General features: G+C 37.5%; 1 protein-coding gene across 1 annotated transcript in view; it reads left to right on the plus strand.

Annotated features, from left to right (window-relative positions):
- Znf326 (zinc finger protein 326) overlaps nt 1–15401 on the plus strand; it is a 46576-nt gene that overhangs the window by 17877 nt on the left and 13298 nt on the right. The window contains exon 7 of the mRNA XM_059274885.1: nt 3113–3224. Coding sequence (XP_059130868.1) covers nt 3113–3224 — 112 coding nt within the window. The remainder of the gene's footprint in view (nt 1–3112; nt 3225–15401) is intronic.

Genomic DNA, 15401 nt, shown 5'->3' on the forward strand with positions numbered 1-15401 from the left:
GACCACTGGATTTGTGCACATTACTGATTTTTCATTTTTAAATTGGTACTTCTTTTTTGATAATACACTTTAAATGAATTAATTGTACTTTAGAAAGACAAAGTTTTTAAGAGCTAATCTGTTCCTCAGGCTTAACAGGGAGAAATTGGGTAAAGTATGTTTGAACAGATTAGATTAGGATAAGAATATAAATAAAAAAGTTAAGGAAATGTCTGTTAGTATTTTCTGAGAAAGCATAAAATATTCAGTAAATGTTTTGTGTGTTTTTGACTGTATACTGAGTTTTTGTTTTTCATATTTATTTTGCTGTGATTTTCTCTCTTTGGTTTTTCTAAGTAGATGGTATTGTAATCCCCCTTGTCAACTGCTATCTTCTTTAGCCTCTGTCTTATGCAATTACCTGACTGAATTGGAGCTGAAGAAGATTTGCATAATTACAATGAATGGCTATTTTAAAGTTGTTTTGGTTAAAAAATTTATAATTTTCTTAAGTCCAGTTAGAAAAATAAGACATTGTTTGTATTGCAATGAACTTCTTATTATGTGTTCTTGTCAAAGGGATTGCTTTAAAGAAAAGTGACAGTAAGAATTCTTCCCAAAAGGAATAGAGGAACACTAAAGCCCAGAGTAGTTTCGAGTTAAATAGGTTTTAATAAAGTAGGTAATTATTATATAAGTTTGCAATACTGACAATGAATTTGTTTTTCTTAACTTTTTATTTCCATTTAAATTAAGGATTAGTAAGTGTATACAGTTTGATAAAAACATGTTTTTAAAATTGTTTTTTCTTTTTTGGGGTGCCTTTGGGTGCTTTGCATGTATACTTGCACACCAGAAGAGGGCATCGGATCCAATTTCAGATGGTTGTGAGCCACCATGTGATTGCTGGGAATTGAACTCAGGACCTCTGGAAAAGCAGCCAGGGCTCTTAACCACTGAGTGCTCTCTGCAGCCCTATTTATCTTTATTTTACGTGTATGGGTGTTTGCCCTGTATGCATGTCTCTGTACTATGTGCATACCTGCTTCCATGGAACTGGAGTTAGGGATGGTTGTGAGCTGCCAGGAATTGAACCCAGGCCCTGTGGAAGACCATTCATTCAGTACCATTTCTCCAGCCCCAGATTTTTAAGTGTTAATAGTAACCTAGTATTTACTGAATGCTTCTTGCACATGGGCACTGTGTTAAAGAGCATACATGCATTACTTGGTATAGTTTTCAAGTCAAATTGATCAGGGGAAGTTATTTGTGTCCAACTCTCTACAACTGACAAAACAAAGGCAAATGAGTGATTTCCTTCCCAGGTCAAACAACCAGTAAGTAGCAAAGCCAGGATTTGTTCTAAAGCTGTTTCTGTGTCTAATGTTATGGTCATAACAGAATTTGCTTCATATCGTTTTTCATTTATTTATTTACTTATTTATATTTAATTATTTTTGAATATATTTATCCCATGCTGGCCTTCAACTTGCTTTGTAATGGAGGATGACTTAAACTCTACATGCTCCTGCCTCCATTTCCAGGTGCTTGAAGCATAAACACAGGCCACTGGTCCTGATTTATTTATTTTTTGTGTTGTATGTTTAGGTGTGTGTGTTGGGGGGCGAGGGATACACGTCTGCGGAGCCCAGAGGACAACACTAGGCATCTTCCTCAGTCTTTTCAGTTACTTATTTTGAGACAAGGTTTCTCAGTGAACCTGGAACTTACCAATTTTGGTTTGATTTTTTTGGCCAGCAAGCCCCAAAGATTCTCCTCAGTCTGCCTCTCTAGTGCTCAGATGACAGCTGTCTGTCACCCTGCCCAGCTTTGTAAGTGGGTGTTAGGGATCTGAACTCAGGCTAGCCTCAAACTTGCTGTGTAGCTAAGTATGACCTTGAGCTTCTTTTCCCTGCCTCAGTCTTCTTACGAATGTTACAAGCATGTACCACAACATGGGTTTATGTGGTTCTGGGGATTGAACTTAGGGCTTCATGAATGCTAGGCCGGCACTCTACCAACTAAGCCCATCCTAGCCCAGTAAGAGCCTTCCCTTCCGTCCCCACTCTGCCCTCCCCTCCCCTCCCCTCCTCTCTTAGGTTTGTATGGCTATATGTGAGTCTATGCACTTGAGTGCAGGTGCCTAAGGAGGCCAGAAGAAAGTGTCAGATTCTCTGGAGCTGGAGTTACAGGCAGTTGTTAGCTGCTGAGAATTGAACTAGTGTCTCCTATGAGAGCAGTATGTACTCTTAACCACTGGGCCATCTCTGCAGCCCCAAGTAATGAGATACCATTGTACCAGCCCATACCCACTAGGATGTTATAATGAGGGGTGGATAACAAGTGTTGTCAAGGATGTAAAAAACAGGAACCATTACACAGTACAGATGGGTATATTAAGTGGTAGCACAGTAGTGTTTCTTTGATGAATATCTATTTGTACAGTGGAGTATTGAATTGTAAGAGTGAAGTACTGATACATGGTATAACTAATGAACTTTGAAAACATGCTAAATAAAAGCAAGACCAAAAAGAGAGATTTACTGATTCTATTTAAATCAAATATTGAGAGTATAGTGAGGACATGAGTAATTACTAATATCTTAGAGTTGAGTTGAAGTGGGGAGTAACTGTTCAATGGCTACAGTTACAGTTTGGAGTGATGAAAGTGTTCTGGAACTAGATAGTGGTGGTGTTGTCACAACATGGGAATGCTGTTTATATTACTGAATTCAACACTTCAACATGGTTTGAATGGGAAATTTTATGTTTTGTCTATTTTATCCTAGAATAAATTTTTAAAAATTGCTTTTTTTTGGAGATCTGTAGATACACATTTTAAGAAAATTTGGGACTACCCTCACAATATAGATGTGAGGTTTTTTTGTATTCAGGCCTGACAGTTACTGGAATTGGAGTTTTATCCAGGTCAGGCTCCTTCAGTGTTTCTCAAAGTATGCGAGCTATTCAAGATGAGTTTTAGGCTCTATGGATACTATCCATTTTGGTAAGGATAAGCAAAAATGAGCAGATTTAAACAAAAATACGTAGCAAATAATCACAAAGAAATGAAACAGATAAAGAATGTTACAGTGTATGTATTAAAATGAAGTTTTTTCCCCTAATATCTTAGCAAAAATTGATCCTAAAAATGAAGAAGAAGAAAAGCGGCGAATTGAGGCTCGACGAGAGAAGCAAAGACGTAGACGAGAAAAAAACAGTGAGAAATATGGAGATGGATACAGGTTTGTGTTCACAAAATCAAAAACGAGGCTTATAAAAGACAGCTCTCTAAGCTGGGTACCTTTGCAAAGTATGGTGCCACATCCTGTAATCTGTACTTGTGAGCCTATGGCACTTCAGGCTAGGCTACACACTAAAACCCTATTTCAAAAGAGAAGTCTCGTAGAAATGGGAACTCTATGAGGTGGAATATGAGAACGTTCTAGTCAGCAGAAAACATGTGACTAAAGAAACAAAGGAACAGTGCTAGGAGTGTACCTCCGTTGGTCGAGTGCTTGCCTTGATACACAGAGCCCTGTATAAACTACCTACTACTCAGTGACGCATAAACCAAGTATGCTGGCACATACCTACAATCTGAGCACTTGGGCGGTGGAGGCCAAAGACCATAGTCTTGAGCTTTGACTGTGCAGAGACAAAGTGATAGTCTGGGCTGGGAAAGCTTGAGTATTACCAGTGTATAACTTATTTCAGTAGAGATGCCAGAGGAAATTCTGAAGAGAATAATAAATGAATAGTACTGACCTTTGCGATACTGCAATGTTAGTGCACACTGCACAAGCATGAGGACCCACTGAGAGGGGGTGTGCTGTGCATGCTGTCAGGATTGGAGAGAGCAGGGCTGCTGAGGTTGCTGTCTGTCAGCCTAGTTCAGTACTCAATGAGAGAGCCTGTCTCAAGGAAGTAGAACTTTTCTCTCCAACCAGTTCATGAGCCTACAGATGTACAAATGTGTAAGGTTCTAATGAAGCACACTGATGAGTGCTAAACATGATGCCAGGGCTGAAAAAAAATGGTAATAGGCAAATGACAGAATTATTAGCCTATGAACAGACTGCATTTATTATAAGAATGTAATATATATTATTAATGATGTGCTAAATAAGATTTGGTTGAACAACTAAATTTTAGAGTCAGTTTAGATCTTCCTATCCCATCTAGAAAGATTAGAAATTTAAAAGCAATGGAAAACGAAAGAAGAAAATTTTCTTCTTCTGGAAGATACTCCCACGGGCTTAAAAATCAGTTATTTATAGGTATAAAAGACGTGATGAGGGGCTGGAGAGATGACTCAGCAGTTAAAAGAATATATTGCTCTTCCAGAGAACCCAAGTTCGGTTCCTAGCACCCAGGTCACGAGGCACAAAACTGCCTGTAACTTCAACATCAAGGGATCCAGTGGCCTCTTCTGGCCTTCTTGGATACCCATGCACACATACACATAAATAAAACTTAAAATGAATTTTAAAAAATGAATAGATTTTACCTGAGGACTCAAAACCTTTTTAAAAAAAGATTTATTTATATTTTATGGATATGAATCTTTGCCTGCGTGTATGCATATGCTCCAAATATGTACAGTGTCTGGAGAGGTCAGAGAGGGCATAGGATCCTTTGGAACTGGAGCCACCATGTGGGTGCTGAAAACTGAACCAGGGTCCTTTGCAAGAGCAGCACATGCTTTTAATCACTGAGCCATTTCTCCAGCTGTAGGACTCAAAACTTGAAAGCAAATGGTCTTAGAAAATATAATTGTAAGAAGTGACTGATAGCTAATTTAAACATTAACTTTGATTAAAAATTACCCCCTTTTATTTTTGGTTTTTTGAAACGGGGTTTCTCTGTGTAGTTTTGGTGCCTGTCCTGGATCTCGTTCTATAGACCAGGCTGGCCTCGAACTCACAGAGATCCACCTGGCTCTGCCTCCCGAGTCCTGGGATTAAAGGCGTGCGTCCAGCCCCCCCCCCCCTTTTTTTTTAAAGAAAGAAAACTAAGACGTCTGATGTGTAATTTAGTGAAGGAATATAGCTAGTTAATATCTTTAGGGAAAATATTGAGACTTTTAGTAATTTAAGTAAAATGAAAAATAAATAACATACTGTTTCATTAGAAAAAGACTGATTTGCTAGCTGAGGTATAATCAAATTAACTCAAAATTTAGTGGGGAACGATATAATATTATAACTATTAGAAATCAGGTGGCAATTTAAAAAAGTTCAACAACTTTGTATTCATTGATATTACCAAGGAAATAATCTAAAACACAGGAGAGTTTAATCTGCAGAAATTCTCATTACAACATGATTTACTTAAAGTATTAATGGGAACTACATATCAGTTCCAGAGAATGATGAAGTTGATAGAAGTTTTGACTCATTGCTTTATGACTTCATTGTTAAAAAGGAAGATTATAGAATTTACAATAACATGGAGATAAGGATAAAAGTAGGAAAATACATATTTAAAATTAAATTATTTATAGGGAAAAAAAACAGGGGAGCAGGGTTTCCCTATGTATCCCATGCTGGCCTTGAATTTGTGAGCCTCCTTCTCAGCCTTCCAGTTGCTAAGATTAAAGGCATGTACCTCTCTATCAGGAAATTTTTTTGTGTGTGTTTTTGAGACAGGGTTTCTGTGTGTAACAGCTCTGGCTGTTCCGGAACTCACTCTGTAGATCAGGCTGGCTTTGAACTCACAGGGATCTGCCTGTCTGCCTCCTGAATGCTGGGATAAAAGGTGTGAATGCCACCATGAAAATTTTTAAAGACTCCCCCTTATGTTAGAATAAAGAGTATAAAATTTCTAAAGTATAAATACAGAAAATTTCTTATTCAATTTTTTTTTTAAGTTTAAGTTGTGTATGTAGCAGGAAAAAGGATGAAATGATATGTATTAAGTGTCCGTGTTCTATGTAACTCACATTTTATCTTTGATCCATAGTGTTTGAAATCTCTTGAGGGAGGCTTTATTTACAGTGTGAATTTCCATTCATGTTAAATAGGAAACTATTGTTACCTGCTATGAATGTGTATAAGGTGTAGAAAAGAATGTTAAGTTGCATCTGAATTTGCAAACTTTATTTGTTCTGTCTTTGAATTTAGGCTCTTGGATATGCATTTATAATCTTGTATCTAGCTTTAATAAACTGTTCTTTTTCTGGTTTATTGCTCCTAATTTACTAGTATTTGAGAAACAATAGAATTAAAAATACTACAAATTACTCCATAAAGAGGACTTACAGTTTGTTTTTGTATAATACTTTATTTTTGAGATAATATAATTATTTCTTCCTTCCTTTTCTTCCCTCTAAACCCTCCCATATTCCCCTCCTTGCTCTCTTTGAAATTCATGGACGTTCTTTCATTAATTTTTACTTGCATGTATGTATATGTACCTACATATATGTTCCTAAATATAAGATATTTAGGTATAATGTTACTTGTATGTGTGTTTTAAGTCTGATTGGCGTTGAACAACCAATTGGTGTGCTCTTCCCTAGGGAAGCTATTTCTCCCACTCTCAGCATTCCTCAGTTGTCTGTAGTTCTTTGTGTAGGGTTGAGGCCATCCACTTTGGCATGTTCTTGTTCAGCTCATGTTTAGGTGAGATTCTGTGGATGTAGCGTCTGACATTACTAGGAGACACAGTTTCTCAACAAATTCCCCGATCCTCTGGCTCTTACAGTCTTTCCCTCTTCTACAGTGTTCCCCAAGCTTTAGGTGTGGGAGTTGCTTTGGGGACTGGGCTCCACAACTCTACATTTCGATTGGTTGTGGTTTTTCTGTAATGGTCTTTGTCAGTTGCAGAGAGAAGTTTCCTTGACGAGGGGTAAAGACTACACTTCTCTGTGGGTATAAGGACAAATATTTAGAGTGTACTTGGGGATTATTCTGGTTTGGTAAGGTGGTAGTTGTGGTGAAATTTCTCTTTCAAGATCCATGACTTGACTAGCCCTTGGTAGTTGGCTAGGTTTCTGGGATCAGGCATGATTTCTCTCTAGTTGAGCAGCTCTTAGTCCAATCAGAGAAGCTATTGGTTACTGCCAAGCTTTGTGTGCCACTACTGCACCTAGAGAGAACAAACACTGTTTGTCTTTCTGAGTCTGGGGGTAACTCACTCAATATGATATTTTTTTACTTTCATCCATTAACTTGCAAAATTTATGACTTCATTTTCCTTTGGAGCTGAATAGTATTCTATAATGTCTATGCACCATATTCATTATCCTTTTGTCAGTTGAAGGACATTTGTGTTGTTTTTCTTTCCCAGCTATTATGAATAGAGCAGCAACAAACATGGCAGAGCAAGTGTCTGTGGAGCAGGACGCTGAGTCCTGTGGGCATATGCCAACGAGTGGTGTAGCTGAGTCCTATGGTGGATTTATTTGTAGCTTTTTGAGCATTTTCCACACTGATTTCCATAGTGACTGCACCAGTCTGCAGTCCCACCAAAGTGAATGAGGGTTTCCTTTTCCCTTCATCCCCTCCAGCATTTGTTGTTGGTTATTTTGTTAATCTTTGCCATTCTGACTGAGGTAAGAAGATATTTTAAAGTTGCTTTGCATTCTGTTATTGCTAGGGACCATGAACATTTTTTTTTTGAGATATTTCTTAGCCCCCACTCCACCCCTCCCACCCCCCACCCCTCCGCCTTTTTTTCTTCTTTCAAGACCACTCTGTTCAGGTCCCAGGTCCATTTTTTAAATGAGTCGTCTTGTTTTTCTGAGTTCTTTGCAAATCCTGGATATTAATCCTCTGTCAGATATGTAGCCTGCAAAGATTCTCTCCCATTCTGTGGGCCTCCTCTTCACCTGGTTGATTGTTTCTTTAGCTGTGCAGAAGCTTTTTATGAAGCCCCACCTGTCAGTTGTTGTCCTTGGTCCCTGGGAAGTGCGGTCCTATGCAGGAAGTCCTTCCTGCACCTGTATCACGTAGGCACTGCCTATGTTTCTTCTAGCAGTTTCAGGTTCCACTTTTAAGTCTTTGATCCATTTGGAATTAGTTTTTGTGCAAGGTGGTAGATATGGGTCTAATGTCTTTCTTCTGCATATGGATGTCCAGTTTTCCCAGTATCATCTGTTGAAGATACTTTTTTTTCCAGCTTATGTTTTTGGCATTTTTGTCAAATATTAAGTGACTGAAGGTATGTGTACTCATGCTTGGGTCTTTGATTTTGTCCTATTGACCTGTATGTCTGTTTTTTTGTGCCAGTATAATATTGCTGTTATTACTTTGGCTCTGAAATATATCTTAAAATCTGGAATGGTAATCCTTTTAGCATTGTTCTTTTTGTTTAGTTTTTTTTTTTTTTTTTGGCTACTAGGGGTGTTTTATGGTTCCATATGAATTTTAGGATAGTTTTTTATACTTCTGTGAAGAATGAGATGGGGATTTTGATTGAGATTGCATTGAACTTGTAAGTAGCTTTTGCTAGAATGGTCATTTTTCTAATGTTAATTCTACCAACCCCTGAACATGAGATATCTTTCCATTTCCTAGTGTCTTTTCTATCTCTTTCTTCAAAGGTTTAAAGTTTTCATTTTCAAGATCCTTCACTTCCTTGGTTAAGTTTATTCATAGAGACTTAATTTTCTTTGAGGCTGTTGTGAATGGGAGTGTGTCCATGATCTTCCCTCTGTGTGTTTGTTGTTAGTGTTTAGAAAAGTTATTGATTTGTGCAGGTTGACTCTGTATCCTGCCACATGGCTGAATTTATCATCTCTAGATCTGTGGGTTTCTCATGTATGGTTTTTGTTATGTTGAGGTATGAACCCTTCAGCCCTACATTCTCCAGGACTTTTATCATGAAGGTATATTGGATCTTGTCAAAGGCTTTTTTCTTCATATGTTGAGATGATCACGTGGTTCTTGTTGTTAAGTCAATTTATGTGGTTTATTACATTTTTTATTGAAGTACATATATTTTCATTGTAGAGGTCCTTCCCTTCTTTGGTTAGGTTTATTCCTAGATATTTTATTTTCTTTGAGGCTATTATGAATGAGAGTGTGTCCATGATCTCCTTCTCTGTATGTGTGTTGTTGACGTATAGAAAAGCTGTTGATCTATATCCTGCCCCCTTGCTGAATTTACCATTTCTAGGAGTTAGGGGATCTTTAATGTATAGTATCATGTCATCTGCAATAAGAATAGTTTGGACTTTTTTTTACCTATTTGTATCCATTTAATTTCTTTCTCTTGCCTTATTGCTCCAGCTAGTGCTGGGAGTACAGTATTGAAAAGGAGTGGAGATAGTGGGCATCCCTGTCTTGTTCCTGACTTGAGTGGGATTGCTTCTAGATCTTCTCTGTTTAGGATGCTGTTGGCTGTGGGATTCTCAGATATAGCTCTTATCATGTTGGTGAAGTCACCTCTAGCCCTACATTCTCTAGGACTTTAATCTTGAAGGTATGTTGGATTTTGTCCGTTTTTCTACATCTCATTTTTGTCTCTGTAAGTTCATTTGTGTGACTTATAATATCTATTGACTTTTGTATGTTGAACCAGCCCTGCATTTCAGAGATAAAGCCAACTTGGACATGGTGGATAATCTTTCTAATGTATGTCTGCAGTCTGTTTGCAGATATTTTATTGAGTATTTTTGAGTCTATGTTTAGCATGGATCTTGCCCAGCAGTTTTTTCTTTGAAAGGTGCTGTCTTTACCTGGTTTTGCTATTATAGTGGTACTGGCTTAGTAGGAGTTTGGGACTGCTCTTTCTGTTTCTGTTCTTTTGAATTGGGTTGAAGAATTCTTTTTTGAAGAAGGGTTTGCTGTGGTATTTGAATGTCTGTTAGAATTCTGCTGCAACTCCATCTGGCCCTGGACATTTTTGTTGGTTTGTTTTCTTTTCTTTTAAAAAAGTACTTTTGTTTTAGCTGGAAAGCTTTTTTCTTTTTCTTTATTATTTCAATCTCCTCATTTGTTACGAGTCCATTTAGGTTGCTGATTTCTTGGTTTAATTTTAATGGTTTGGCAGAATCTAGGAATTCATTTCTTTTAGGTTTTCCAGCTTAATGGGAGTACACATTTTTAAAATATTCTCTTATAATATTCTGAATTTCTTTGATGTCTGCTGTAAAGCTTCCTTGTTCATTTCTTATTTTGTTAATTTGGGTCCTCTCTTTTTTTTTTTCTTTTGGTTAGTTGAGCCATGGGTTTGTCAATCTTGTTTATCTTCTCAAACAGATTAGATTTAGTGATTCTTTGTACTGTTTTCTTTGTTTCTGTTTCATTGATTTCACTTTTCATTTTACTATTTCATGCTGCTGATTGGGTTTGGATTTGGTTTGTTCTTTTTTCAAATTTTTTATTTGCATCATTATCATTTATCTGTGCTCCCTCTAATTTTTACTGTAGGGACTTAGAGTTACACATTTCCTCATAGGACTGCTTTCAGTGTATCCCAGAGGTTTTACTGTGTTTTCATTTTTATTTAACTCCAGGAAAAATTTTAATTTCTTTCTTGATTTCTTCTTTCTGTCATCTTCAGCAGTGGATGCTTGCTATCAGCTTCATATTTTATTGCATTGTGCTCAGATAGGATACAAGGAATGATTTCAGTACTTTTGAATTGGTAAAGATTTGTCTTGTTTCTCAGGATATGATCTATTTTTAACAAAGTTTCAGTGTGCTCCTGAGTAGAATGTGTAGTCTTTGTTGTCTGGGTGGAATATTCTGTAGGTTTCTGTTAAGTCCATTTGATGTATGATGTTAATTAAATCTGATGCTTCTCTAATTTTTGTTTTAGATGATATGTTTATTGAAAAAAAATGGTGTATTGAAATCTCCTAGAGTGTGTGTGTGTGTGTGTGTGTGTGTGTGTGTGTGTGTGTGTTTGTGTGTTTTGAGACAAGGTTTCTCTGTAGCCTTGACTGTCCTGGAATTCACTCTGCAGGACCAGACTGGTCTTGAACTCACAGAGATCTGCCTGCCTCTGCCTCCCGAGTGCTAGGTTTAAAGGTGTGTGTCACCATGAGATGTAACCCAAATTTCTGAATGGTCTTCTAATAAAAAACCTGGCACTAGATATTGGGGTGAATGCTGAAAGATCAGAGTGGCAAAGGAACAAGCCACAACTACCACCACTTACCTCACCAACTCCTCAGCCAGAAAGAGCTCTAGCCGATAGGGCTTCTAGCTGAAAGGGATTCCTCAGCCGAAAAGGCTTCTAGTTTCTGTCTCCTCATGCCTTATATACCTTAATCTGCCCAGCCACTAAAGGCATGTGTGCTTCCCAGTACTGGGATTAAAGGTGTGTGCCACCACTGCCTGGCTCTGTTTCTCTCCTAGACTGAGTCAATCTCATGCAATCCAGGGTGGCTTTCAACTCACAGAGATCCAGATGATCTTTGCCTCCTGAGTGCTAGGATTAAAGGTATGTGCCACCACTATCTGGCCTCTATGTTTAATCTAGGGTCTTGTTCTGTTCTCTCATCTTCAGGCAATTTTTATTAGGGTACACAATATATCACCACAGCAACCCTGTTGAAATCCCCTACTATTAATGGATTGATGTTAATGTGTATCTTTAAATCCAGTAGTAGTACTTTTTTTTTTTTTTTAAATGAAATAGCATGCCCCACAGTTTGGTGCTTATATGCTTAGAATAGTAATGTCTTCTTGGTTAACAATCCCTTTTATTAGAATGGAGTGTCCTTCTTTATCTCTTCTGTTTGGTTTTAGTTTGAAATCTATTTTGTCAGATATTGGGATAGTGATGCCTGATTGCTTCCTGGTACCATTTTATTAGAGTACTTTTGTCCATGCTTTTATTCTAAGGCATTGCATGTCTTTAAAGATGTCCTTCTTATAGACAGCAGATAGATTTTGTTTCTTGATCCATTCAGTCAGCCTGTGTCTTTTCAATGGAGAATTGAGGCCTCTGATACTTAAAGTTATTATTGAAATGTATGTTTTAATTATGGTCATTGTGTTGTTAATTCTTGGTGTTGTTTGTGTTCAGTGGTACTTTGTGTTTTAATAATTATGGTTTCACATTTCTTTCTACAATCTCTGCTATGTTTATTCCTCGCTTTGGCCCAAACTGTTGCTTCCTGTGTTATCCTTAGGTTTAGTTTGTTGGATATGTTTTTTATGGTGCTTATATTGTGGAAAGTTTTTCTCCCTCCTTCAATCATGGTGGATAGTTTGGCTGGGTATCTTAGTCTGGACTGGCTGACATAGGCTTTTAGGACTTGGAATGCATTGCTCCAGGCTTGTGGATTTCAGAGTTTCCATTGAGAAACAAGCTGTTATTCGGATAGGTTTTCCTTTATATGTGACTTGCAGTTTTTCTCTTGCAGCTTTCAATTAACTTTCTCTGTTAGGTCTATATACTTAGTGTTTTAATTATGATATTCCAGTAGGGAGTCTCTTTTATGGTCTAGTCTATTTGGTGTTCTGTGTATTTCTTGTATTTGTATGCATGTGTCTTTCCTTAGTTTGGGGAAGTTTTTCTTCTATAATCTTGTTGATTACCTGGTCTATGCCGTTGACTTGGGATTCATCTCCCTCATTCATGTCTATAATTTGAAGGTTTGATTATTTCGTGGTGTCCCACTTTTCTGATATGTTTCTTTCCTGTGGTTTTTGTTTTCTAATTTTTAGTTTATTTGGTCCGGGACCTCTACTTTGTATCCTGATTATCTTCTGCCTGATTCTTTCTACTTGTAAGGTTTTCCTCTGAGTTCTAGTTACGTATTGGAGATTTCATTTCCGTCTTCATTTTAGTTTGAGTTCTCTTCAATGTTTTTATCTCCTTATTGAATCCCATTCTCAAGTTCTGGATTAGCGTCGTCATTTCCTTCAACATTGTCTGTGTTTTCTTAGGCATCACTCAGGCATTTATTTTCCTTAAATTCTGTTTCTTTAATTTCATTGAGATGTTTCTTTGTGTCTTCCTTAAACTTCCTGAATTCTTTGATGAAGTTTATGATTGTTCTTTTAAAGTCTGTGTCCTGAGGTTCATCTAGGTAACTTTTATTGGCAAGTATTTGTGCGGAACTGGTAGGAGAGGAGATACTGTCTTGATCTTTCGTATTGTTTATATTTGCTATGTGATCTGGGCATGTGGACTTCTTTTGTTAGTTTCAAGTCTAATATGGACAGAACAGGTTGGGGCAGAAGAGAGGATGTACCAATGGATTGATTGGGCCTAACGGTTGGAAATGACTTAGGTGGAATAAAGTGAGGTGGACTGGGTTGGTGTACAGGATGTGCACCTTGTCCAAGCCTGGAATGTGGATCAGGGTGGGTGGAAAGGTTGGAGGTGACATGGAGAAGCCTATGGGTTGACAGGTTGGTAGGGAGTGTTCTGGCAGAAACCTAGGCCAGGATATTAGCTGTGGGGCCTGGAGAGAAGGGGTGGATGGTTGGGTCAGGGAGACTCACTGGGACAGACTGGGAGAAGGACAGGGGAGGTCTGGCTGGGCAGTGCAGTTATAATTTTAATAGGACTGTTTTTTGGTCTTTGTCTCTGCCCTGCTTCTTATCTCTTTAAATTCCATTTGGCATAGATAATAGATATGTTACTGTGTTGTGGAAATGAATTAAACAATTTATGTTAAATATATAAGAGTCTAAATATGATTATGCATTGTAAGGTTAACATTTGTATTTAATTATTCTATGAGTACTTTTCCCATTAAAATTTGAAAATTTGAATGTGATGTCACTGTGTTAATAGAATAAACATTGCAGTACAAGAACTGAAATGTTCATTTTTCACTATACCATAACCATTTCAGTTAAATTGTCATTTTATAGACTATGAGTCTTAAAAAATATCCTATAGCCGGGCGGTGGTGGCGCACGCCTTTAATCCCAGCACTCGGGAGGCAGAGGCAGGCGGATCTCTGTGAGTTCGAGGCCAGCCTGGGCTACCAAGTGAGTTCCAGGAAAGGCGCAAAGCTACACAGAGAAACCCTGTCTTGAAAAACCAAAAAAAAAAAAAAAAAAAAAAAAAAAAAAAAAAAAAAAAAAAAAAAAAAAATCCTATAGTATGTTAGGCTTAAAAAACAGTACTGATGATTAAACCAGGACCTAATACATACTAAAGAAATGCACTACAAGTGAGTTACATCTGCAGTCTTGTGTACATTTATTTTATCAGAGCAGTTTTACTTTTGTTAGGAAGACTTGAGATGGATGGTAAATGACTGCTTTTGGATAGGTCTCTTGTTATTTGAATGCTTTCAATATGATAACGAAGGTGACTGTGTACATACACTACTTAAGAGAACCTGGGGTGAGATGTGTGTGTAAGAGGTATGCACAAGCAACAGTATATGGTGAAGAAATGCCAGAAGAGAGATACAAATCAGAGTGGCAGTGAATCCCAGAGACAATGTAATGATGGAGATGGTATTTGAACTGCTCTAGGAATGGTAGAATTGCAAGAGTTGTGTGAAGCAGTCCAGGTAGATCACATACCTTAAGGTAAAAGCAAAGAAATAGGTGTTTTACTGATACCTCAAAAATAGAAAATTGGTTTGAAAAGAATTAGTGATTTAAAAATGTAACATAATTAAAGCATTTAATAAAGATGTAGTATGTACTTTATACTGCTAAACGAGATTGGTGGGCATAGATAAAAAGAGAGTAGAGATTAGGAAGTGTCCTGGATAGCAGCTGAAGGCATTTTTGTGTTTAGTTTTTGAGTGTTAAAGGAGTCAGTGAGGTATGTAAGCAGTAATGTGCTAATGCCTGTTGTAGAGGACGTAACCTAAGTAATTGAAGGAGCCATCTTTTTTAAATTTTTAAAATTTTATTTATTTATGTAGTTTTTTTTTTTTTTAAGGTATAGTGCTCTGTCTGCATTCATGCCAGAGAGAGCTTCAGATCTCATTATAGGTAGTTGTGAGCCACCATGTGGTTGCTAGGAATTAAACTCTGGACGTTTGGAAGAGCAGCCAGTACTCTTAACCTCTGAGCCATCTCTCCAGCCCTGACAGGAGCCATCTTAGGGACTCCATGTGATACCTTTGTGAAGACTGCATTAACATAAGAAGACTGCATTAAATAACCTGCCCAAGATCTCACATGATATAAACTGAGCTGTTAACTCCTAAATAACTCAGCAGATAAGTCTAATAGCAGTGTGAAAAGATCCTTGAAAAATGGAAACTGAGTCAGAACCCAGTTAGGAGACTGTTATCATAATTTAAGGAAAAAGAAATAACAACATACATAGAAAGTAGGAAAGTTATAGAGGAATTCATTCTGGGTGGATTTTCGTCTTCTAAATAATGTATATTTGTGCAGCAGTCTCGACCTGTCAGTCATCCTGACAGCTGTTGGAGGACATTACATCCCCAGAGCTCTGTGGGACTGAATAGTTGTTGTTTGTGTCTACCTGGCTTTGTTGATGGTTTGGAAACTCGAGGATGGGCCAGAGTGTAA

This window comes from Peromyscus eremicus, chromosome 10 (genome assembly GCF_949786415.1).
Source record: "Peromyscus eremicus chromosome 10, PerEre_H2_v1, whole genome shotgun sequence".
NCBI lineage: Eukaryota > Metazoa > Chordata > Mammalia > Rodentia > Cricetidae > Peromyscus > Peromyscus eremicus.